The 24,734-nt window shown below is 48.5% G+C and overlaps 1 protein-coding gene across 3 annotated transcripts; it reads right to left on the bottom strand.

Annotated features, from left to right (window-relative positions):
• Positions 1–955: 955 nt before the first annotated feature.
• On the bottom strand, positions 956–24,460 carry RUFY3 (RUN and FYVE domain containing 3). Of its 3 annotated transcripts, XM_062494063.1 has the most exons (18): positions 24,283–24,460; positions 13,579–13,752; positions 12,762–12,879; positions 11,181–11,282; positions 10,951–11,074; positions 10,687–10,748; positions 10,537–10,602; positions 10,365–10,434; positions 9,285–9,383; positions 8,775–8,855; positions 8,228–8,395; positions 7,415–7,512; positions 4,701–4,820; positions 3,542–3,644; positions 2,899–2,975; positions 1,788–1,815; positions 1,459–1,533; positions 956–1,150 (listed from the first exon to the last, which is right to left on the bottom strand). In XM_062494063.1, the coding sequence occupies exons 1-18, from the start codon at positions 24,458–24,460 to the stop codon at positions 1,007–1,009; spliced, it is 1,887 nt and encodes a 628-aa protein (XP_062350047.1). In that variant the 3' UTR covers positions 956–1,006. The 3 variants fall into 3 exon arrangements, with proteins under 3 accessions (XP_062350047.1, XP_062350048.1, XP_062350049.1); XM_062494064.1 differs by lacking the exons at positions 956–1,150; positions 1,459–1,533; positions 1,788–1,815; ... (1 more) ...; positions 3,542–3,644; positions 4,701–4,820 and adding exons at positions 6,962–7,057; positions 17,152–17,205; XM_062494065.1 differs by lacking the exons at positions 956–1,150; positions 1,459–1,533; positions 1,788–1,815; ... (1 more) ...; positions 3,542–3,644; positions 4,701–4,820 and adding an exon at positions 6,962–7,057.
• Positions 24,461–24,734: the final 274 nt, after the last annotated feature.

Below are 24,734 nucleotides of genomic sequence, written 5' to 3'. Positions count from 1 at the left end.
CCCCCCCCACCCCCCCCCCCAACACCAGTACAAACCCCAGTGCATTTCTCACACCAGTGCATCCCATGAACTACGGGACATTCTGTAGTCTCAGAGACTGCAGGAGGTGCCAGCAGGAAAAGGAGTAAACACTCCTGTGACATGAGAAGGCCACCACCCCTTTTTGGACTAATAAAATTCCTTGAAGGAACAGTAAGAAAGAATGAAACCTCTCAGAACTGTGTGTGCAATTAAAATTTCTAACAGGTGAAAAGTGTTCCCATGTAGTTTTGATCCAACAAAAAGCAAAATGGTTTACTGTAACAATGCGTCCATGTGCCAAGGTGGAGAGGTGGATCCCAGTGGCCCTAAACCTCTGTCTGACGGGGATTGGGCCCAGCCCCTGAAGGACAGAGGGGGAACAGAACATTCACAGCTTGGTTTGGGGTGTCCCTGTGCAGACGAAGCCGCTGGTGAGAGCCCAGAGCCAAGGAAATGCAGGGAGGATGTGTTCACTGCTGGCCCACCTGTCCTGCTCACACCATCGCCCAGGGTTCCCAGGATATGCCAGCCTGTCCAGGGCAAATGGAAAAGGGGAAATGGAATTTCAAGTGCAGCCAGACATGAGGAATACCAACGCTCCTGTTGGGTTGTGGGGAGCCTTTGCTCAGCAGCAGCAGCACACACCCACACCACACTCGTGAGGGTGAGAACGCTCCCGACTTGCACACCCAGACACAACAGCTCTGGTTTGGGCAGGGGCTCCCAGAGTCCTGAGACTGCCCAGGCACACCATGGGGCTGCTCCATGTGGCATCCCCAATGCAACTGTCCATAGCACAGGCTGATTTGGGTACAGAGAAGGGCTCAGACTGATGTTCTAGTAACAGGAGATTCTAAACACCAAGAAGCTGCTTCCCATCCGCCCTCCAAAGCACAAGGGCAGGTGTCTTCACATTCCCCCTGAACAGCTCCAGCAACACCTTCAGCTCCAACTGCTGTTGGTCACCTCTGTGCCACCCGTTTCCCTACAAGGGGCTGCTGGAATACTGCTGGATGAGCCGCTGGTGGCAGGGGTTGCAGACGCGCTCGGGGTTGATGCTGGACGGGAGGGGCAGCTCGTGCACCGAGCAGGCTTCACAGAAGGTGCCCCCGCAGTTCTTGCAAATGTTCTGGAATGCAGGAAAAAGAAGTCAAGGAGAGGTTCGGGTTTTGGCAGATCAGCTCGGGGGAAAAACAAACATGGAGTTAAAAGGAGGGAAGAAGCTGCTAAGGGGGAGGGAAAACCAAACCTCTGAGCAGGGTGGAGCAAGGAGCCATCACCCCATCGGCATTTAACCAAGTTCTGTTAAGGGCAGAGGGGCCAGCAAGGGCTCATTTCTTGGTACGAGTCACCAGCAGCAATCTGGAGATTCCACGACAGCGGAGGGAACTCGCAGTCAGTGGGTGTGGGAGATGGCAGTTCAAGGCCAGGACTTACCTTTCTTTGGCTCCGGCTGGCCTCCTCCTGGCAGAGCTGGCAGATCTCGGCATGCCCAGGCCCCGGCAGCTGCTCCTACAGCCCAAGCCAAAACCAAGACATTATGCTTTACATGGCTCCTGTGGCAGAGCTAAGCAGCAACAAGGGGGGAACTAAACATGGTCGCCACTGGGAACAAACTGACAGCAACACAAATTCCCAGTGGACAAGATTGGCACAAGCCAGTGGCACACGGGGCGTCTGGCTGTGCTTTCCCAGGTGCATGGAGGATTTTGGTCCAGCTGATTTACAGGAAAAGAGCAAACCAACCAAGAAAGAGAATCACTCACCTGCTCTTCCTGCGTGCCACTGGGTGACCTAGGAGGGAACAACAGCATCACTTGGAGCAGGCCTTCCATCACCAGAGCCTTTAAATCAAACATCTGTGCCATCAGGGAATACCCTCATCCCTCTTCTAAAATCCTCCCCAGATTTTTGAGTAGCCCTCCTGGTTCAATGGGAGGAGAACAAGAAAAAACTGCAAAATGCCTTGAGGAGAGCAGAAGAGAGGGAGCATGAACACAGAACAGAAAAGACTGTCGAGGTGCTAGAGCAAAACGGTTTGAAACCGTGGATCCCTACCCCTGCTGTGAAATGCAGCAAAGGAGCACCACAAGGGCTGTAAACCATCAACCTGACCCTCACTGGCTTGAACACTCCAGGTGAAACAGGCTAAAAAGCATCTCAGGCCTGGAAGGTTTTCAGTATCTGGCAAAGCAGATTTGGTGCTTTATGCTCTTTTTTGGAGGATATTTTCCTGATTAACTCAATGGAGAGTGCCTCTCCATTGGCACTCAAGACACTGCAGCAGACCCCTGACCAAGCCAAAGACTCAGCACTGACCTGTGCTCAGGGGCTTTGAAAACCCCTTTTAACTCCTAAAACCAAATAATAAAATCCTGCCACAAGAACCCTCCTCTGTAATAATTCTGCTTGGAAACAAGCGACCTGAGCCACAAGCTCACGCAGCCAGCTTTAAAATCTCACTTGAAGTTTGCTTTTCCCAACAGCTTCTCTTTGGGAGGTCCAAACACCCTTCTCCCTTCCTTCGCCAAAGGTACTTTGGACATGAGGTCCCAAGGTCTTGCATTTGGCTTACCAAGGATTCTTGAGTCAGAAAACTTAGTGAACAGCAGATTTAGATATAAAATATTCAAATGTAAATGGGAGAGACAGAGCTTCTCCCACTTCAAAGTGCTGATGGCAAACAGCAGAACCTCCTCCTTCCATTTGAGAGCTATGGAAAAGCAGCAGGGAACACAACCAAGGGTGTGAGGTTGGCAATCTTTCCGAGAAAGGGAACTGGGACTATTCCAAACTCCCTGTTGGTGCAGAAATCAGAGAAGGGAAAGCAGGACTCGGGAAAGGAGAGGCAGAGACCAGATTTGTTTCCTTCCCTACCTGTGTGGCAGGACACTGTTCCCTCTCAGCGGCTCCTTCAGTTTAGCATTTTCTTCCTGTGTTTTGGGCTTCCCATCCTGCCAAAAGGAAACACTCACCCATCAGCTGCACCAGAGGAAAACTCCTGTCTCACTCCTGCCACACTGCAAGGGGAGAACTGGCAGTGCTATTCTGGGATACTGCTCTACCCCTCCTTGGCACTGAGAGCCATCTGTGTCCCAGATTCCCCCGAGAGCAGCTCTCAGTGCTTTCCCCCTGCTGTGAGCATAGGGGACTGTGCCTCTCAGAAGTGGCCAGGGGTCCCATGACCTGCGGCCACCAGGAACATCAGATCACCAGTTCTTATTTGCAGAACAGAGGGCGAGAACAAGGATGGGCTGAAGAGTTTTTTGGTCAGGTAAAACCTGACCAAATTTTCCCAGCCAGCAAAGAAAGGAATCTTCACCTTCTCCCCAGCTGAGATGTGGGTCACAGCTGAGCCAGGAGGCCTAAAGCACTTCACTGAAATTGTATAATATTGGTCAAAAAAAGACAAAACTGCACCATTCAAAGCAACCATTTACTGCCTGAGAAAGCTCAGTAAAAGCAAACAAGCCAAAGGAAACTGTACCTCAAACCCGAGCCAAAACCCAAGTCACATTACCTGTCTGAGCCAATTCTTTGGGCCTTTTTTGCTTTCTTGGCAGCGCTGGTGACTTTGAGACCATCTGTCTCTTTCCCGCCTTAGCTCCAGTTCTAGGTGGCTCCTGGAATGCCAGGTGGAATTGTGAATAAAGGATGGGCTTGAGACACTTGGCACGGACAACTCATGAACTGTTTGACCCTTTCTTCACACCCCTAACTCAAGAGGTAAAATTGTCTCTTGGAACCCAAAGTCATCTCACAGTGCGTTTAGCCCTAATGTGTCAGGATGAAAAATCTGCAAGTCTTTCTTCTAATTCTGGCATAAAAAAAAACCAGACCCATTTGTCCTCCTAAGCCCACCCATGCACACCCAGAACCTCGCACCCACTGCTGACCAAATCCACTTTCTGGTTGTCAGAGCAGCGTTTTGAAAAAGGAAACAAAAAGCTGGGCCAGGAGAGGAAGGGACAAAAACCTCCTTGCAGCCAGCAATGCTCCCACAGAATTCATCCCAGTGACCTTGCAACAAGACACAGATGCGTCGAGGCTGCAGGAGATGCTCTTCTATTTTAAGGAAAGAGTTTTGTCTGTGTCCCTGACACTGCTCAAGTGATGAGGCTGCAGAGGAAAATGTGATTGCTTTTGACAAGGTCTCTGGCTTCCAGCAAAGCTAAGAGCTGTTCCAATGGGGAAAAAAATCCACATGACAGTACTGTCTGTCAGGTAAGACAACCAAAATCGCTGCCCTTGCTCCAGACAGAGACTTGGCTGCTCAATCCCTGCCCAGGAGCAGCCAACTATTAACGTTAGTTTTGCATTCCCAATTTTCATGGAAGCACAAAAGCTTTGAGTCGGAAAGGACCTTACAGAATGTCCTGTTCCACCCTGGGCCATGTGCAGGGACACCTTCCACTGGATCAGATGGCTCCAAGCCCTGTCCAACCTGGCCTTGAACACTTCCAGAGACAAGGCATCCACAACTAGTCTGAGCAGCCAGTGTCCAAGTGTCCTTGCTGTTAGCAAGGATTTCCCTCCCTGGAGTTACACCTTGTGGCATCCAATACAGGACTTCCCTCGTGCCCTGTCCACCCCCTGCTCCCTCTGCCATCAGCCCGCCTGCTGTCCCCTAGACACAGCACCAAGAGCCCAGAAAAGAGGTTGGAAAAGGGTCTCTTCACCGCTGCCTGGAGAGCTCTTCCACTTGCAGCTGGAGGCTGTTGATTTTGTCCCCAAACTCCTGCTTGAAGAGCCGGTTGTCCTGCTGGGCCAGCTGCCGCTCCTTCTCTGCCTGTCGCAATCTGGATTTGAGCCACATGAACTTGTGATAAAAAACAAAAGCCATGGTGGGGAGGAAGACTGAGTTTAACCAACAAATAATAAAAAAAAAAAGTGAAAAGGTAAAGCCAAAAAAAGAGAATGGTAAAAACAATGGAAAGGAGGAAAATAGTTCAAAACAAAGCAAAATGTAGGTGAACCAGGCAGAAGCTCTCGTTTTCAATAGTTTTTATTCTATCACTACAGTTTACAGCCATTAGATGAGAAACAGAAAACATCACTTTTATCCAGATTCGAAGCAAACCTCAAGTACACAGAATTTTAAGTCCAGTTGGGGTTACATTTCAGCTTTGCACGGGTAACTGGAACTTGCAACATAGGTTGTAGCTACTCTATTGAGAATTAGTGCATATTCCTGGTCTCTCCCATGGATGGAAACCTCGGCTCAAGCCCCAGACACACGTGCACCACCACACTCCCACTTGGGGCCTGACATCACAAGCAGCCAGATCCTTAAACCTGTCTCATTTCAGCACAAACCTCGCCATCCAACCCCCTGTTCCTACAGGAGAACTGTGCCAAGGGGCAGGGGGGTTCCTGCCCTAACCAGCTGCTCACACACCTTGATCAAAGCTTCCACCTTTCCCTCAGGATTATTTTTTCTGCAGGGAGTCAGGATGAGTTTCTAGTAGCAGGTTACTGAGTTGATAGGTTGAAGCATGCGGCTCAGGCATGGCAGGGAGGTTCCCAGCAGGGCTGTGCCGGGAGCCCGGGGAGCGAGCCCCACAGTGGCCCATGCTCACATCTGCAGGGACCAGGCTGAGCCCCGTGGATTTTTAAACACACTGAGGTGCTCCCTCCTGGTGTTTGCCACATTTGCCACCCACTGCCCCAAGGAGCACTGTCCCATAGGTCCAAGGGAGAACTGGCACCAAAGAACTACTAAAGGCATCTCACCAGAGCAAAAAACTCCTTATTTGACACAGGAACTCCCCAGATCCCACCTTCCAAAAGACAAAGGATTTTGAGGAGCACTTAGAAACCTAAAGCCTGCAAGAGGCCAGCACAGGGACTTCAGTAATCAAAGAAGGTTAGTTTATAATAGTTCAAGCTACAGTTACTTCAGATTTTGCACCGGGGTGTTAAACTGGCAAATATTTTTCTGTTGAGAGGCATTTCCAAGCTTTAGTTCTTGTTCCATTAGCAAATTCCATTTGTTCTGAGCAAGGCAAACTCAGAAGAAAATGCAACAAGTGTAAAAGGCAACCCTTTCAGCCACCAACTACTCAGACAAGAAAAGGGCAAGGACCAAATGTCCATCTCCATTCCCCACTGCTGCACACTGGGTTCCTTCTCCTGTTTTTCATGCGGTTTTGCTTCCGTTAAACAAAGATCAGATTATTTTTTATAAAACTGGTAACTTCCCTTTCTGGGAAGGGGAGAGACCTCCCGAAACACCTCTCCTCCACTTCCTTGGGTCAGGAAGGACCACAGGCTACATCTGCAGGGATCCCTGGTGGAGGTAGAAGCAATGCAAAGACAAGGAGGTTTCCACTGAACTTACCACTCTATCGTGTTACTCTAAGACACCTACAGCTACTAATTCTGGACACATGAAGTTGAAAGGAATAAGGATAAGTCCCCACCCTCCCCCCAAGTCCCTAAGGCAGAATGCAGGCAGGCTGGTTACGGGAGGGCCGCTCGTCCCGGTGCCGGGCCCGGGTCACGCCCGCTCGGCTCGGACTCGGTGCCGAACCCACGGAACAGGAGAGAACGGGGAACGGCTGGGGCTACGCACACAACTACTGTCAACAACTTCCAGGGATGCATTTCTCATCTACTTCACGAAGGGGCAATACAGAGAAGGAGCTGAGTGTCCCGAGCTGGCCGCGGTCCCGGCCGAGGGCCGTGCTGCTGGGCACGGCCACCTCCCTGCTCCTGAGGCTCTCCCGGGTGTCAGTGGCCAGCTCGCTGGTACTTGAGCAGGGTTTAAATGGCAGGGCTGGGGACTGGTACACCCGACTACGTCTCGGCAGAAAAACTCATTGATTTTAAAAACTCGGCAAATTCCAAATCAACTTTAGGGGACAATTAACATTTTAACAGTTGCTTTTAGCAATTCTCAAGTTCTCCCCTCATAAATGAGTTCTGATGTCAGAGCTGTGAGGTGGCCAGACATAAAAATGTCTAATGATGCTTTTGGATCAGTTTGTTTGCTGCACTATTTAAGGTTTTTGCCTGTTTCACCAAATCCTTTTCACTGTATAAGTAAGTCAGAAAGAGGATGATGAGAAAACGGAAAAAATAAGAACAGCAAGAGAGAAAGAACATGTGAATTAGCTGAGTAGGTATCCTGAAACATTTTAAAACACAAACTTGTTACAAAGAAAATCACCACGTTTACTAAGAACTGTTCCCAATAGAAACCCTAAAACGAGAGCACTCAATGGAGTGCAGTGCTCTCATTAACTAAATCCCAAAGGTGCTGCTCCCACTGCTCCCTTCAGGCAGCCCTGTCCAGCAGAGCACTGGGACTCTCCCCTAACCTGTGCTGGATCCATGGGACACTACACTAAATCACACGGCAGGGGATCACGGTTCAAGTTTCCTGTCTTACCTTTGTTCCAGCTGTTTGATGGTGGCAGCCATCTGATTTGTTTTTTCTTCCAAGCGGCTGTTTAATTCACTCTTCTGTTTCACTCCCATGTCTGAAGTCTGGGAAAAGGAGCAGTGGGGAGCTGTGTAAGGAGCAGTGTATCCCAAATAAACCCCCATCAATCATTTGGCACATGAAACAAGAGGGCAGAAGGCAAGGAGGGAGGGAAAAGTGCTGGAATAGCAAGTGCCAGGTCAGTACTGCGAGGATCGATGTCTCGCCATAGAGCTGCAGGCTCCATCTGGACCTTGCAAGACAGCAATGCCACCATCCATGAAGCTTCCTGGATACAGAAAATGCATGATGCACTGCCTGCTAATATTCATTATCTTAACATAATTCAGCTGCTTTGAACCAAGCCATTGACTCAAGGAGATGAAAAGCAACTCTTTCCTGTTGTCAAATTGGTTTTAAGATCTATTCTGAGCACTGTGCTGCTTGTGTCACCATACAGGAGTTACACCAGGGGCCCTCCACACCAGACTGTGCTGGAACACAAGCACCCACGGCTCTTTTCACACCACGAAACCACACAAGATGCTTTCCCCTGTCTCACACACACATTCCTGGATCATGATGGACTTTTGTTCAGAAGAAACTGCATTTGCCTTTACTCTCCAACACATTCCGATGTTTTTACAGCAGGACAGGAACGTGCTGCACAGCCTGTGACCATTCCACACCCAGCACCTTTCCCATAGGCAGGAGGAAGAAATGCACAGCATTTCCAGATGCACTTCACCTGGAATTCCCTGCGTTTCCTTAGCTCCCTACCTGCAGCTTGAAAGACAGTTCATGCTTTAGAGCTCTGAGATCATCCAGCTGCTGTCTGAGTGCCACCAGTGCATCCTGCTTTTCACAGACATCCTTCTCCAGCATCTTCATGGCCAGCTCCATCTCCTGCCGCATCCCGATCTGCGCCTCCAGCTCCTTCTCCACATCCTGGAACACAAGGAGCCCTCAGCATTTCCTGGAGCTCCCCTCATGACCCAGGGAGCAACCACCCTTCCCTTCTGCCCATGCAGTCCCTACCCACGAGTGTGCTGCACTGCCACAGCTTCCGAGTCACACATCTGACACGTGCCTGAAGGAGAGTAACTCCCCAGTCTTCAGTCCAGGATCAGAGCCAGGGGAGTAGCATGGCTAGCAGAGAGTCAGGGAATTCTTTGGCCCGGAGGGGTCTAAGGTAAGATTTTATTTCCTACAGCAGGTTTTGTTTCCTTAATACCTCCAGGCCAGGCGTTTTTCTCCCCATGTATGTACCCAACAGTGACCCTTTGCAGCCCTGTGGGGTGAGCCCCGAGCCCCCCCCGGTGCTCACCAGGCGCAGCTGAGTCTCCTCCTTCAGCTGCTTCCGTGCCTCAGTCAGTGCCTGCCCATCAGCAGTTCTGTCCTTGGTGGCCTGAGGGAACAGACACGGCTCACTTGGTAACGTGTACTGCCAGCCCTCACTTGGCCTCATTGTTGGCTTTTCCCCAGCACTTGGATTTCTGCAACAGTTCAGGGCAAACCAGCACAACTCCCATTTCCTGGTTTTCCTGCCCCCCTCACACTAAGTCCCCCTCCCTCCCGTCCCCTGACACCTCGCCCAGCGAGCCCTAAGCTGTGGGAGCCCCCGGCTCCGCACGCGCTCCCCGCTCCGTCCCTATGGCCAGGCGGGACTCCCTGTGGCCAGGGCCCATCTGTTCCCTCTGCACAGGGCCCACCTGCCATTCCTCTAATCCACTGTGGGTTTTGTGTGAGACACACAAGGAAATAAACCCTGTTCCAAACCAGGCACTCAGGCTGGGCCTGCCTCAGGGCTCAGCAATCCTCACACACACAAAAACACACCAACCTTACGACTGGACTCCAGGATGTAGGAGCTCTCTTCCTTAACCCGCTCCATCTCTTCCTGCAGTGTAATGATCCTGTTGTTGGCAACTGCAAGCTGGGAACAAAACACCACAGTAATGCACCAAAAACATAATCCACTGGGGTTTTTTCTCTCTTGACCCCGCCAAATGAGGAGGATTTGCCTGGAAACAGAGGACAAGCAGCACAGAGCACACTTAGGGATGGGACACCTGGCTCAGAGGAATTCCCAGGGATGCTGCACTGCAGACCAACAGATTAATGGTAAGTGTGTGGTCAAAGGCAAGAGGAACTTCAGAACTCCTTCTGGCTTTATAACTCACAACTCACGTGAGGCTCACACACAGGAGCAGCTCAGAGGCTTTCCAAGGGGTCAGCCCTGCTCTCCTGTGACAAACCCAAACACAACTCCTGGATGCAAGTGCAAGTCCTTGGCAGAGCCCAGGCCCGACACACACATGGCTGTGATGTGTGACACAGCTCATCACCCACCCCCTGCCTGGCACAGCAAACGCACTGTCTCCACAGCCTCCCTCTGCACACACTGCAGGCTTCCCTTTGCAGCTTCACTACCAAACCCCCAAAACACTGCATTCACCACTGCAATTCATCTCCTGGTACCACACCGCTGTGCAGCTCAGACACCAAAAGCCACTCATTCTGTCAGGCCAGACCTCCTGCCACCCACTTGCCAGGGAGCTGACCCCAAAACATTTTATGACATTTATGCCATCAGTAATAAGCTGCAGACCCATGGTAAAACACAGACTGCACCTAAGCCTCACGTACCTGCTGTTTCTCATGCTCAGGCTGGATATTTCACTTAAAATAACATTTTTCCCTTTACTTTTTGTGCATTTACATAAAGACACAGTTGATTTTCCAGCTTGTGCTCAGTAGCGACAGCCAGTGAAATTCCTTGGCAGATCAGCTACTCCAGTTCCATGACTAAACAGCCCTCATTCTGTACACCAGACATCTGATAGGAACCGTCCCTCCCTGCTTAATCCCTAACTCCCAAAGGCGAAAGCATCCCGTGGTTTTCCATGACACTTACCTCCTCGGTCAGCTTTGTGTTGGATTTCTCCAAGGCATCCACCTTGGCCTGCAGGTTGTTCACTGTAGCACTGTTGAAAAGAAAAAACCCTACAGTCATTCCTTCACTTCTTAAAACCCTGTTTTGTCTTTCGCTCTACGAGATAATAAAGAGCCAAGAGAACATGTCTCACCTTAGATGTCTATTGAGTTCTTCTACATAGTTCTTCTGGTCCAAAATGGCAGTTATCTGACCATCTCTGGAAAAAGAAACAGGGCAGCCTGGAACACCTGAATACACATTCCCAAGAGGGGAGCAGCAAGCCAACCGTGTGTGCACCTACCCTTCGCTGCCCTTCGTGCTGTTCCCATCTTTCAAATACATGGAGAAATCGATAACTCCAACCTGGAGAAGAAACAAGAGCATTTTGCATTAAACACTTGGTTTCTAAGACCAACCCACTGTTGCCAGGTGTGGAAATTTAGAGTTAGAACATCAGGACCTGCTGTACTTCAGCAAGGGGTCATTACATCAGTAAGCTATGCAAAATTCATGAATTTTCCAGTTCAAGTAAGCAGAACAAACCCATTAACTGAACACCCAGTACCTGGGAGTCCAGGTCCTCTCCCTTCATGCAGAAGTTGGCATCGATGACGTTCAGACCTACGAGGAGGCCAGCAATGATGGCACCCTCCTCTTCCATCATCAGTGCGTTGGGCTCGTAAAACTCACTGTGGGATGCAGGACAAGAGAAACAGAGGAGTGACATGGCAAAGATGATCAAGCTCTTACAGGAGGGCACAAGCGAACCTAACTGAGAATGAGTCTAGCACTCACCTGAGAAGATCCTTTCTATTAATCAAGGCTTTCATGTACTCTGAAAGTTTCTTCTGCATCAGAGCGAGACGAAGCCAAGCTCGTCCTCTGCCCACAGGTGTCCTGCAAAGGCCAGAAACAAACACTTGCAGAAACAAACCCTGCACGGCACAATCACCAAGAGCTCCAATAACCCCACCCCACCTCAAGTTTCTGCACTTCCAAGACAGAGCTGGCACTGATGCAGACAAATACAAGGTACGTAAGCACAAACAGGTCCAGACCAATTAAGTCATCACTGTTTGTCTCTTAACTCACGATAGTTTTGTTGCCATACTAAAAAAGATTTCCCTGGCTTTATCCCCTCTGGATGCTGCCAGACAAACCAGGTGCTTCAGCTCATCACCTTCTGAGTCACAGCCAGTTCTGCCCAAGTCCCAGGAATATGCAGAAACCAGCACAGCTGCTCAACAACATTCCTTGGAGTGGGTCAGGCTGGATGGCAACCTGGCCAGACAGCTCAGAAACACTAACTCAATTCTGCTCTCCTCAAGTGCTCTGCTCCTGAAGGCCCTCACAGGATGCCAAGGGCTGCAGTGCCAGTGCTTGCCCTCTTCTCTCCCAACCATGGGGAGCACAGAGCTCCAACATGCTGGCCTGGATGTCTGACCTCACCTGGCACCGCAGCAGCAGCCCAAGGAAGCCATGGCCAGTACTGGCCACTCCTGACTCACTAACAGAACCTGGCACTTCCAAAGGATCACTGTGAACACAAGGTTTAGAAATGCACTCAAACTATTCTTCACTTCCATTCATTTCCTATTACCATGCTCTACAACAGGAAGAGGTCCCAGGAACCCTGGCACAGCACTGGTGCTGTCAGCTGCCGGAGGAGTCCTGCACACATCTCCAGGCAAAGCACTTGAACACATGTACCTAATTAAATACTAGCCCAAAAGCAATTTATTGAATTTATCAATCTACTCGTTCAGCAAAGGTGACTCCATCCTTAGTCCCAATGCTCATTCCTTATCCATTTTTTCTATTCCAAGCTAAAAGCTTCCTAGGGTTTCTTTTACCATGAAATAGGCAAGCCTGAATGTGATGTCTGAAATTCCTACAAAACTCATGACAAATAATACATGCTTCCTGTGGCTTTTTGCCTCCCCTCTTTAACACAAACTACTATTTACGACAGCTTTGTGCCTAACCTGCCCTCTCACATACACTTTACCTGAAGTTATTTAAAAGAACAATTACCTACATCAGCCTCAGCACTACTGAAACTGCTATAACCCTCCTGTTAATTCCCTTCCTCTTCAGTCTGATTTCATAGATGCTCAATAAAGGCTGCTCCCATGTCTGAGGCACAAGCAGTAAATGCCCTGTTGTCCATAAGTTGCCACGCTCTTAACAGAGCAAGAATATATCCTGTGCTCTCCTGCTGAAGATTCTTGATGAAGAGACCAACGAACCATTTTTGTCTGCAGAAGGTGACAGATGATTTCCTGAAGGTTGCGTTAGCCCTCGCTTCTCTTATCCACCATCCTTCTCACAATAAAACCCATATCAGGCACTTGTGCAATAAAGGAGTGTACTTACTTCAGCCCTGGGAGGTCCTTAACACTTGCTGTAATCTCAGCAGCTTCAGGAACAAGTTTTTCTACTAATTCTAGAGGTCCCCAAAACGACTTATTTTGCCCAAGAAAAGTCTTTTTAGCTAAAAAACAAAAAGAAATAAAAAATGAGCCCATTAGACCTGTGCTGATAGAACACATTCTCAAACAAGTGAGCAAAGTAGCCAAATCCTGCCAGAAAGGTTCATCTGGGGCTGCTGCTGGGCATGCACTTGATATCCTGCAATCTCAGGATGTCGTGGGTGGCAAAGGCCCTAAGGACCACCCATATGCACACTCCTCTGCTTCCCACCTCGAGCTACTACCACACAAGGGCAGCACCTCAAAGTCAGTCTGTATTGGCCATTTGAGCTGTGACTCAGGATTTCACAGTCAAGCATTGGCTCTGCTTTAAAAGCAGCCTCAAGCCATGAGCTGCACACAGCCCAAACCCTTCGTTTAGACAGAGCTACTGAGAAAGGAGCTCCAGGGTTGCAGCTCCTCTTCCAGCAAGGGGATGCATTCCTAAAGCACAAGGAAGCGCAGAAAAAGGAGTCAGGAGCTTGCCAAAAGTCAACTGAATCCCCGATGACCGAGTTATACCCGGGATAACTGAACTGCTGTTTTGAATACTGCCAGCACCTGCAAGGCCTCAGCTTCCCCCTGCAGCAGGTTTTGCGCCTTCCCTTGGCCTGCCCAGTCCACAGTGCTCACAGCAGCGACCGTGCTCAGCCTCTCCTGGGTCTCCAGCAGGCTGCAGAGCTCTGTTTGTGCCCACCCTGCTGCTCCCCAGCCTGAGCTACCTTTGAGGCCGTGCTTGAGGCAGTGCTCCATCACCACGAAGAACTGCTGCAGAGGGGCATAGTCCGAGTCCAGCGTGCGGCCCAGGTTGAGCGCGGACTCGATGAGCCCCTTGATGCTCAGCTTGGCCATGTTCATCAGGTTCATGCGCTCGTTAGCCATGAGGTAATTCGGGTCTGTAACGAAGGGAGGAAAAAGCTGGTGAGCAACAACAGCTGGTTTTATTGCAGTAAACACCCCACCTTGCCCTTTTTTTTTTTTCCTCAGCTTAGAAGGTATTTTTGGGGCAGTGAGTTGGACAGGCAGCCCTCTGCAGGCCTTCTGTGGAAAAAAATCAACATCAACTAGCAGTTCAGGGCCAAAGCCACAACGGCATGGAACCAGACAATGTATCCTACTGAGGGTGCCTTAATACTCAAAATACGGACAGGAGCTCCCTATTTTCAAGGAAGACATTTGCAGCCCGGTGTTCACCCTGTACTCTGCACCTTGACAACGCCTCTCTGACCGTCAGGGCCATCCCTTGTCCCAGCTCACAACCCCAGCTCTAAACTGGTACGAATCCTCCACCTGTGGTTTGCTCTTCCATCTAAACATTGCCTTGGACCCCCTCACACTTAATCCAGCTACGTGTGTCTCTGCCCCAACCTGCATCTCTCTTCCTCAAGACTATTTTTTTAAGCTTAGATGGAACACGAAGCCAACTCCCACTTTCTTCTCTTGGTTTTAACGCTACCACTGGTTTTCACCAGGGATGAGCTCATGTTTGGGGCTCCTGGCAGGTCACACTAAACCCCCAAACTCACAGATCTCCCAGGATTACATTCTTCCGCTACCACACTATCAACATCCAGGCCTTTAGACCTGCTACTCACACACAGGTTTTGAGCTCCAGTTCTCAGGTGCAGACAGTTTCATCCCTGTAAGGCCCATTTATCCAGGACTGCTGCCAATAGCCAGGGACCCTCGAACCAAGCTGCCACCTCCACGAGTGAATGAACTATTCGTGGCAGCAAGACCTGACCTGAGGACACCTCAGAGTACAGATCTAGGCAAGAGGCACCTGCAGCACCCACCAGCTAGAAGGAGAGCCAAGAGCACAGCTAACACACCCACAGCCCAGTGCACAACATCACTGTGGGCTGGGAAAAATCCAGCACAGGGACAGGCAAGTGCCGGGGCAGCACCAGCATCCAAACTTGGTACCACGGCTCATTTGTTCAGTCCTTCCCAAAGCACCTCAGGACAGAGCTTCTCTCATTCCCCTTCAGAGTGAAGCAGCACCAGCAGTCTCCTTCTCTAAATGTGTGTCCATGGTTTAGAGAAATTCTCAGCACTCATTTAGGAGTGCAATGCTCAGAGCAGCACTGGACTTCAGAAAGGCTCTACTTGGTGAGGTGCTTTTATTGTCTCTCAGGACTACTGCTGCCTGCAGGTGATGGGTCTGGCTGATCTGGAGCTACCCTGAGCACCTGACCTGCTCTGGATTTCCAATCCATTTGATGACCTGCAGTGTAGCTAACAGTCACCGTCCCCGGGAACGCAGACTGAGGATAAAGTCAGGCACAGCACTGCCAACACACAGAGACCTCCACATCCTCTCTCATCACATTTCCTCACTGGCCAAGGCTGCTGATCCGATGGGTAGCAAAGCATCTACAGTGACTCTCCAAATCCCTAAACACAGAATTAAAGGAACTATATGAGAGCACCAAAGAAAATGTTCCTTTTGCTGTGGTAATTGGATAACTTCTACAGAAAACTATTTTCACCATATCACACTACTCCAAGGTTTCTGCTTCCTTAGACTGCTGTGAGCAACTACGCTGTGCACGTGCAGTTTATCCAAGATTCTCATCTTGCAAACCAGTTTGTTTATTCAGTGTGAAACTGGATAAGATCCCTAGGGTTCATTCCAAATTAAATGCTAAGTAACTGATATTCTTGCTCTACATACGGCACCACGCACGCCTTTAAAGAAGGCAGGGTAGGCAGGCAAGGCTGACTTGGACACAGTAAAACTGTCAGGCTTTAAGCTGGGACAAGTCTGATCCCGGTGTGGACCTGGCATGCTCCATCTGAGCCGGTACCTTCTCTAACTTCCTTCTGCCTAAAACTGCAAAACCTCTGCCTGGGCTTTCCTGCACAGCCCATGTCATAAACCTTAAAAACTAAATCCCCAGCCCTTTAACTTGGCCTTTCCACATGGTTTGAGTTTCAAATGAAGGAATCAAACTCCCAGGACATTTTATTATTTAAATATTGTAGCTTCTACAGAACAGACATGTTTTCTAACCAGCTGCTTCCATGAAGCTGCTTCCAAAAGCATTCCAGAACCCTGTAATTTGTTTAAAAGGTACAATCTGTACCCAAGAACCTGAAAGTCAAGCAAGAGTCAATGCAATACAGGATCTCAAAGGGTTAAGCTGTGACTGGTCTAGGTACTTCTCATTTGCTAACAATACATTCTTTCACTCCTCGTACCTACTCTAAAATAAGGAAGAAGCAACTAAAATGAAGCTAAAACTTGGATCAAAGGCAGGGAATGATGAGCCACTGGAGAAGTGAACAAAGTGCCACCGAAAGCAATGCCAATTCATTAGCATTTCATCAAGATTCTCCATCTCACATCAAGAACACCAACTTAAAGTAACCTGAATTTTAGCATGGCTGCTTCCGTGTGGCAGAGAAACACCCCTCACCTGACAAAATAAACGCAAAACAACTTAGACAATATTTCATGGGGAAAAAAAAAAAAAGTCTCAACTCCCTGTTCTTTCTTAAAGCCTGCCTTGGAAAATGACCTCCTCTGGGAAGCAGCACGGGCTATTGTGCCAGGAGAGGAGGACGTGCCTGTGGCTGAGGAGCACAGAACCAGCACAGCAGTTAAAGATGGAAGAGGAGCAGCAAGGATCAGTGTGCTCAGTGCAGGAGAACATCAGCCTTTTGTGCTGCAAACACCTGAATCCCAAGCAGGAGCAGCTGCATTTCATCACCAAAGCACCAGTTTGCTGAACCACCTTCTGCACTGGGGATTCAACTACTTCACATTTGCAATTTCTTAAACGTCAAGAAACAAGCCCTATAAATATAGTGCAATATAATAATAAAAACTCACAAGTCCAAAAAAAAAATTGCAATGCAAGTTTTAGAATAATTTGTGCCTTGGGAAATACTGGCAGAAAATCTGAAGCATCTAGACAGAAATACTGCAGAAAACCCAAAACTACAGAGTGGTTTCTGAAATATTTTTTTAAAATTCAGTTTCCATATGTTGCTGCAACCTTTTACGCTGTGCTTCTGCCAGGTTCAGGAAAATACTGCCTCTGAAAGCATTTAGGAAAAGACAAATAACCCTGCTGATTCACTACTTCTACCTCCAAGTCAAAACAGCAAAAAAAAAAAAAAAAAAGACCCCGCAAACATTTAAGCAACACCAAGAAAATGCAAGAAAGCCACAGCCACTGGCACTGGAAAGGAAAGCTAACTGCATTTTGCACTCAGGCTCAAAAGAATAGTGCAGAAGCCAAGGACTAGCACAAACAAGAGCTTTGAGATGTGGGTGTGGAACGCACCTTCGGAATCATCGCGCAATCGCTCCACCACATCTGTCAAATCCTCCCAAGAGTCTTTGCAAACAGCAAAAGGAAAGGAAAAGAAAGAAAAACGTCATGCAAGCCGTGATCTAAAGGAAAGATTCAAAATCAAGGTGTAAGAAAAGCATAACTGAAAGGGAGATTTGCATCATATAAGACTTAATTCACAGTGGCAAGACATCTGCAAGTCAAAAAGGTTGATTAGTCTGCACCAAGCAATAGAGCAAAGCATTTTTCTCCCAGAGTCAGACCAGGGCAGGCTTCAGAAAAGCGGCAGAAGCTTTGTTTCTGCATTAACACAAGCAACGTTTTTGTAAAGCACACCCTAAAAAGAAAAGCAACAAAAGCATTACTTTATTTGTAAGATAAAAGCACTAAACTCAAGATATTTATGCCGTGTCAGCTTTTGCTTGGATTCCCTCATATCCAGCCCCAAGAAGCATTGCTGGCAGGCAAACAGACACACGTGGGAAGCAGGGAAAACAAGCACTGAGGGCATTTTAAAGGCTCAGCAGAGCTTCAAGTCTGTTATGACCGTCACCCCAAAGGACAGATCCTGCAGAGCTGAGCCCTGCACGGGTCACAGGCCGCTGCTGCTGGTTCCCTAAGGACTCAGTCAGGGAAGCAGCTCTCTCCTCGGCGCGGCATCCCGCGAGAGGAGAGCCAGGACAAGGAGAACCGGTTTCAGCACACCCACTAAGTCCCAGCCGCAAACCCAGGAGCCAAGCCAGACACCTGCCCCGGAGCCCGGCCATTTTCCACTCGCTACTTACGCCCCCAGCGCTGACCCGCCATGGGCAGAAGGTCCCGAGCACGGCCGAGGCGCCGTCCCCGGTCCCGAGCCAGCTGTGCCCAAGGGCTGAGCAAAGTCCGGAGGCTGCCGGGCCCTCCTCCTCCCCTCCTCCCTCCCACGCCGCGGCAGCCCCGGCCCCGGCCCCGGCCCCGGCCCCGGCCCGCAATCGGCTCCAGCGGGGCTGCAACAACACCGGGGGGAGCCCGGGGCCACCTGGGCTCCCCGAGCCGAGCCCTGCGAGCCCCCTGGGCTGCAGCACCTCCAGCAGCCCCTCACCCTGACCCTGGGCCGCCGACACCCACCATTCCTAACCTCCTTCCTCCGAACCAGAGCCTTTCACCACCGTTCCCCTGGGCTGAGCGCTACTGCAGGAGCGACAAGGACTTGCCCTGCTGGAAATCGCTGTCGTTTCACGGACAAATCCCAGGTGATGCTCTCCCCCTCGTGCACCGCTGATGGCTTTTGGTCTCTCATGACAGGTGCTGCAGCTTCTCAAGGGCCAGGAGACTGAATTCCACTGCCTCTGACACTCCCCAGGACCCTGCTGCACAAACGGGACTCTGGGACTCAGATCCAGATGTTGATCCTCCCGGAACCCCTACCTGTACACAGTAAGGGAAGCCACAAACCACCACTGCAAGGTCTTTTATCTAGTACTGAGGGCTGGGATTTTTTTCTTAATCCAAAGCAGACACAGGGAAGAAAATACAACCAAAACCAGATTTACCTGCACCTGGGTAACAGGGGCAGAGAGATGAAATGAAGCCTGTCAGTTCTTTCTCCATTCTTTTTAACCCTTAGCAAGTCACCCACGTAAAGCTCCCTGAGAAATATCCAAAGGAGTCTCAAGTAGTTTCTTCTATTCCTACAAGCCATAATCCTATTTTCCTACTAGCAGGAACTACGTGACTGGTACTATGGCATTTGCATAGATTTAGAGGCAAAAGCACACACTTAATTAGCACTTTCTTTGCTATTTTCATCACTCTCCATGTATCCAGCTGCACTTTGCATAGAGTTCATTTCTTCTTTTACCTGGTACATTTTCCCATTTGTCTGGAAATTCCAGCAAGTAACAGTGGGGCAAAAACATGTTCCCACAGAAAAATCACAAAGACATGAAACTCCATAGTTTCCACGGTCCTTACGGGGTGTGAAAAATTAAATTATTTTGATTATGACGGAAATTATTTAAGTCGGTATGTACTAAGTTTAGAAAACAGGATGTCCAAGGCTTTAAGTCTCTGTAACACGATTAACTCATTCCAACCATATTCCCAGGAAGATTAGTATTATGGAACTGAATATCCCATTGGAATAAACACTCCAGCCAGTTCTTCAGGAAGGCACTGGAGAACTCGTCTCTAACATATTAACTACAAAAATCCCATCTGTTATTTGCACAACGGAGGGGTTGGCAGCACTCCCTTTGCTGACACAGCAGCAGCATCTCACTGAAGGAGCAGGGATACTTCCCCAAGCCAAAGCAAGCTTTTACAACTACAGCCTGGGAGACTGGAACAGCATCAAAATTATTTCACACTGCTGCTCAACATGTACTCTGTTTCTAAAGGCTGAAGTTATTAGGCTAAAATAGAGTGAGAGTTGAAGCCTTTCTGAACCAATGAGCATCACCTCACACACAGCAGCTGGATATCAAGTTCCTCCAAGGACACATGAAACACAATGACAGAATCAGAGTGCCTTGGATTGGAAGGGACTTTGAAATTCATCCCATCAGGCCCCTTTCCTGGACAGGGACACCTTCCCTTACCCCACCTTGCTCTAAGTCCCAGCCTGGCCTTGGACACTTGCAGAGATGGGGCAGCCACAGCCACAGCTTCTCGGGGCACCCTGTGCCAGGGGAAGAGCTTGTTCCATCAGGAAGAAAAGGTAATGAGTTTTTAAGTAGGTCAGGAATTTTTACATTATTTTTAAGTACAGAAATTTCAAACAAACTCATAAGGAGAAGCTGAGCCATCAGTAAAATAACCTCAAAAAACCCAAGGGGTCAGTTTTGGGAAGTGAAAACTGAGCTTGATATAGCAAGTCCTGAGTGATGGTGCCAGGTCAGCCCTGCTACTGGGGCTGCTGGGAAAAGCTTGGCCCAAATCTGGAAATGTTCCTTTATTATGAAAGGGGAACCTCTGGTGGCATTACTATATTTAAATTACATTCTGATACTCATTACCTTAAGAATACATTTAACAGCAAATAGAGAGGCCAAGGAAGAAAATTGGGTAGATGCTGTTGATGTTATGGGAGGTACATAATTAATTCTTTCAGGTTTGGTTTGCCAGTGTGGTGGGTCACAAATTCTTGACAAAGAAAAGGGAACAGCAAAGAATTTCAGCATCATGTTCAAACACCCTGCAAGCCCAAAATCAGGGAAGCCACCAGGCAGCCTGCAGCCTGGAATGCCAGAAACCATCTACTCAGGACAAAGTAGCTTAAAAAACAAGATATTTTAAAACCCACTGCACAGATTAAAAAAAAAAAAATGCAGTCAATTTCTGCAACAAACCAGAAGGAAATAAAAGGAAATAAAGAAGTACAGACAGCTTGGAAACTCCCAGCCCACTCTCCATTACACCTATAGGACAAATAAACAGCGTATATGACATGAAGTCACAGTTTAATCCCACCCTAAATCTTACTCCCATCTCCACATGATTACCATCAAATAATTACCCAATTTCTCTATGTTGCAACTGTGTGCAGCTATATGGAATGTTTCCAGAGGGAAACACATGACCAACTGCTATGGGGACATGTCTCATCCTATTTTAGTCCTTCATAGTTTACACAGAGAAAATGAAACCCCAAACCTTTGGGGGTTTTCCTCCCATCTTTCACTTCCCAGCTCGGTCGACACCCAAGTGGTTTCTCTGCAGCACTTCTGACTCACCACCTCTGAGGGACATAAATGTACCCTGAGTTCCCCATCTCTGACTTCGTTTAGACTGACAGAGCTCAAAAGAGCCAAGGAAACAACTCTTAAGAGTAATTTCTGAACTGAAGTATGAATTACATGACCTAACTGCTATTCCCAAGATTTATGACACGCTGTAATTAATTTAACTTCTTCTATTAAATCTTCTATTTTTTCTTCACATTTCTTCTATTAAATCTGCTCTCCAGCTCCTTCCATCAATTTTGGGGTTTCTATCACCAGATGTGTTTTAAGATGTTTTCTCCAACGACACAGTCATCCCCTGCAGGTTTTCGTCCACACTGAAAGGTCCCTGCCACTCCCGGTACAATTCAGATTTGTTTCGTAATGGGAAAGGCTGGAAGCACTGAAAAATTCCACATCTCCCCTGACTTTACTGCTCCTATTCCACACTACTAAAGCAACCTGAAACCCAAGCTAACAAAAGCATAACCAGTAAGTTAATGCTTCCCTAAACCATTTTGAGTTAGGCAAAGAAACGTGGTAAAACACTTGAACAGAAAACAGAGAGAAAAGGTAAAATCTGACAAATGATTGAATAAGCAGTGCAACAGATGAAAGCCTGTTCCCCTTCCTGCTGAGAGACAATATTTAAGAAGAACATTTGCTTTCCCTTAAGAGCTCTACAACTCCTTGTCAGGGCATTCTACACCAGTACATGTCGGAAACAAAAACGTTTAAATTACTGGTCAAAAAAATAAGAAAAAATCTGACCTTAGTTTCCGCCCTATAGAAAAAGTAATTTCATCTTCGCATGTTATAAATTCTCATTCCAGTTGCTCCTCTTAGTGCAAATAGAGGGGGATTAATAAAAAGAAGAATACTGTAATTCTTGAAAATTCTCAAGTTAGCACTTGTATTCCTTCTGGACACTACTACAAGGGGATCCCGTGAGGAGAAAAATTTCCATAGCTCTATTTGTGAAGCTTCTAATGATTATTCTAGATAGGAATTAAACATCCAGTAAAACAGCCTAAAAAAAAAAAAAGGCCACTTTGTGTAACTTCGCCCTAAAGTGGAGACCAGTGTTCAATGCCATCCATACACACACAGTCTGTTCAACACCCAACAGAAACACAATCCAGGTGGTTTTCACCTCCATCCCTAAAGCTGCCTCCAATTCCATCACACACAATGCAAGCAAACAAGGCTGACAACCACCAATGTCACATTTGATTTTCAGGGGCCTGCAGAGCACTGTAAGGTTCTGAGAGTCTAACTTACAATCACTGCCTGTTTAAAAAAATGAGTTCTTTTTCTAATCCAAGCAGATTTACAATAAACAGCAGAATCTGCTTATTTTCATACGCACATGGAGCTGTTTCAACCAACTGCAAAAGCATATTAATTGCTTTTATTGTTCAATTGAGCAGCCATGCTACAGGTTCTATGGAATATACACAGCTGCAAGCACCTCAGTATCTGCTGCTTGCTTTTAATTTTAAGAAAGCTTTGCTTTTAGCTACTCTCAAGCTCCAGCTCGGCGCAGGACTGGAATTGCTGTGACTGGCTCTGAAGGCAGGATGGCTGCTTGAGGGCTGGGGGCACAGCAGATCACAGGTTGAAGAGAGGCCAGGGACAAAACTCTCCAGAAGCAGCAAGAGCTGAGGGACAGCAATTGGAAGGCTTCAAATCTTGATTACAACAAGCTGTTGGATTCGGTACTTACTGCAATATATATTTCACATGTCTTGATTTCTAAGGAAAAAACTGTCCCCCTTTTTTATGCCTTTGGCAGAATCCTACAGCTTGGTTTTTCTTTCTTCATAATGCCTACCTTTGCACATCTGTTGCCTTTTTTTTTTATGGAGACACTGCCAGGGACACGAGCCCATGTTCCTGTCCCCCGACCTGCGCACGCCCTGCAGACACAGCAGCAGTGCTGATGCAGGAGCACCAGACCCAACACTGGGATACAGCTGCGTCAGCTTTCCTATTGTCAATGCTTTTCCTGACCTTCCCTGTTCAAAACACCACTTGGATCCAAACACATCCCCCAAACAACCCTCGAGCAACCTTCATCTATGCACGCAAAAAGATCTCCAGGAAGGTTGTTATGTTATTTCCCTTTTCCATTTATTTTTGACATCTGAATTGAAGCATATGGTAAAGAAATGAGCTAATGCTGCTTTCTAACCCCCTTCTGGTATTCACTCAATACTGTAATTACACCTCGAAAAACAACAGAGTAAGCCCAAGGAAGGTCTCGGTGCCACACACCAGAACATGGGAACTGGAAGAGAAATGAATTCCTGCTCACCCTGTACTCACCTCCCTGAACCCCTGGGACACGCTTCAGAGGGAATTGTAAATTTCTCCTTTTGAAACCTCTGTCTGGCATCCCACTGCGTGACTAAGTAGTTGGCAAACCAAATCCAAACCCAAGGGCTACTGTCACTGAAAGCAGCTGTCAAATGGAAATTAAATTATCCCTTGGAAATTTATTTTAAAGCTTAAATCCCCACCACAATTACACTTGCCTCATTCAGCAAGACAGTGTAAGGCACTGCTGACTTAACCAGGCAGCATGGAACTGCAGCGAGACTGCTTGGCGGAGTGGCATTTCAGGAGTTACTGGAAAAGGGTCAGGTATGAAAAGCTGGGGCCTCCTTGCTCCAAAACCAAAAGGGACATCCAGCAAGGGCACTGAGAACCTCAGCACCTGCAGAAACTCATCACCTCTCCTACTTCCCCACTTGTTTATTGGCAGAGCACTGTGCAAATGTCCTCTCGTGCTTTTAGTACTCTCAGAGCATTCAATTCTCGCCCTGGTATTAAACTGTCAGTCAACCCAGATGACAAATGTTTTTCCAGGGGAAAGCAAGATGGGCTACATCTCCACGTTTCAGCCTTGCAAGCCATTACAAACAGCAGCACGCTCGTCAGAGGCGAGCTGGGGCACTGCGATGGCATCCTCACCTGGCCATGGGCATCGCTGTGTAATCGCTGGGGCTTTCCGAAAGCTCCCCTCGACCCTGCGCACGCTGCGGTGCTGCCACTCGGCTCCCCCGGTACCAGCAGGCAGCTCACTAACAGAGCCATCGGCCCCGGCTTAAGGGCAAAACCGTCATCAAATGTTCTCACTGAGCACACATCACGGTTTGCTTCTTGCCCGAGATACACAAACCCGATACAGCTAAAAAGATAATTCAATAACTGATCACAAATCCGCCTTGAACGGCTGCGTTACAAATTCCGAGGGCCACCCGAAGCGGCAATTTGGCTCTGTGATGTGCCCGCGGCTGTCCAGTGACCGCAGGCAGGACCCGAGCGTGTGTTCCTGGGGACGCCCCCGCCCAACTCGTGCAGAACCAGCGGCGGGACAACGCCGGCCCGGGGCTCCCGGGGCACGGCCGTACCGTACCTTCGTGGGTCGGCTCGGGGTCGGGTGTCAGCGAGATGTCATCCAGCTCGCGCAAGCACAGCCACTCTCCATCCATGGACACGCGGAATTTGCAAAGATAGATGGTCTCCATGGCAGCCTGAGTGATCTTGTCTGTGGTGGGGGTTGGCATGTCGCTTTGAGGCGTCAGAGCAGACATGATGACTCAGCTGGTACAACAACAACGGGGGCAAAATAAGGACTAAAACCAAAAGCTTTCTGAAGAAGAAAAGCAGAAATACCTTGCGATTAAAGGACAGATTGCTCAGGATCACAGAGGCTGCTCTGGCCTTTTCATATATCGAGCAAGGTAAAAACGCTGCTCCTTCCCGCTTAGCTCTGCCTCCCTCCTTTCCACCGACTGCCGTCTTCTCCAGCTATGCTAGAGGCTGCCGATCCTCAGCATCCACAGAAAACCCGATTTCTACACCAGA

This window comes from Cinclus cinclus, chromosome 5, assembly GCF_963662255.1.
Source record: "Cinclus cinclus chromosome 5, bCinCin1.1, whole genome shotgun sequence".
In the NCBI taxonomy this organism is placed as follows: domain Eukaryota; kingdom Metazoa; phylum Chordata; class Aves; order Passeriformes; family Cinclidae; genus Cinclus; species Cinclus cinclus.
Note: the sequence above shows the minus strand (reverse complement) of the source record. Positions and strands in the feature narration are given on the sequence as shown.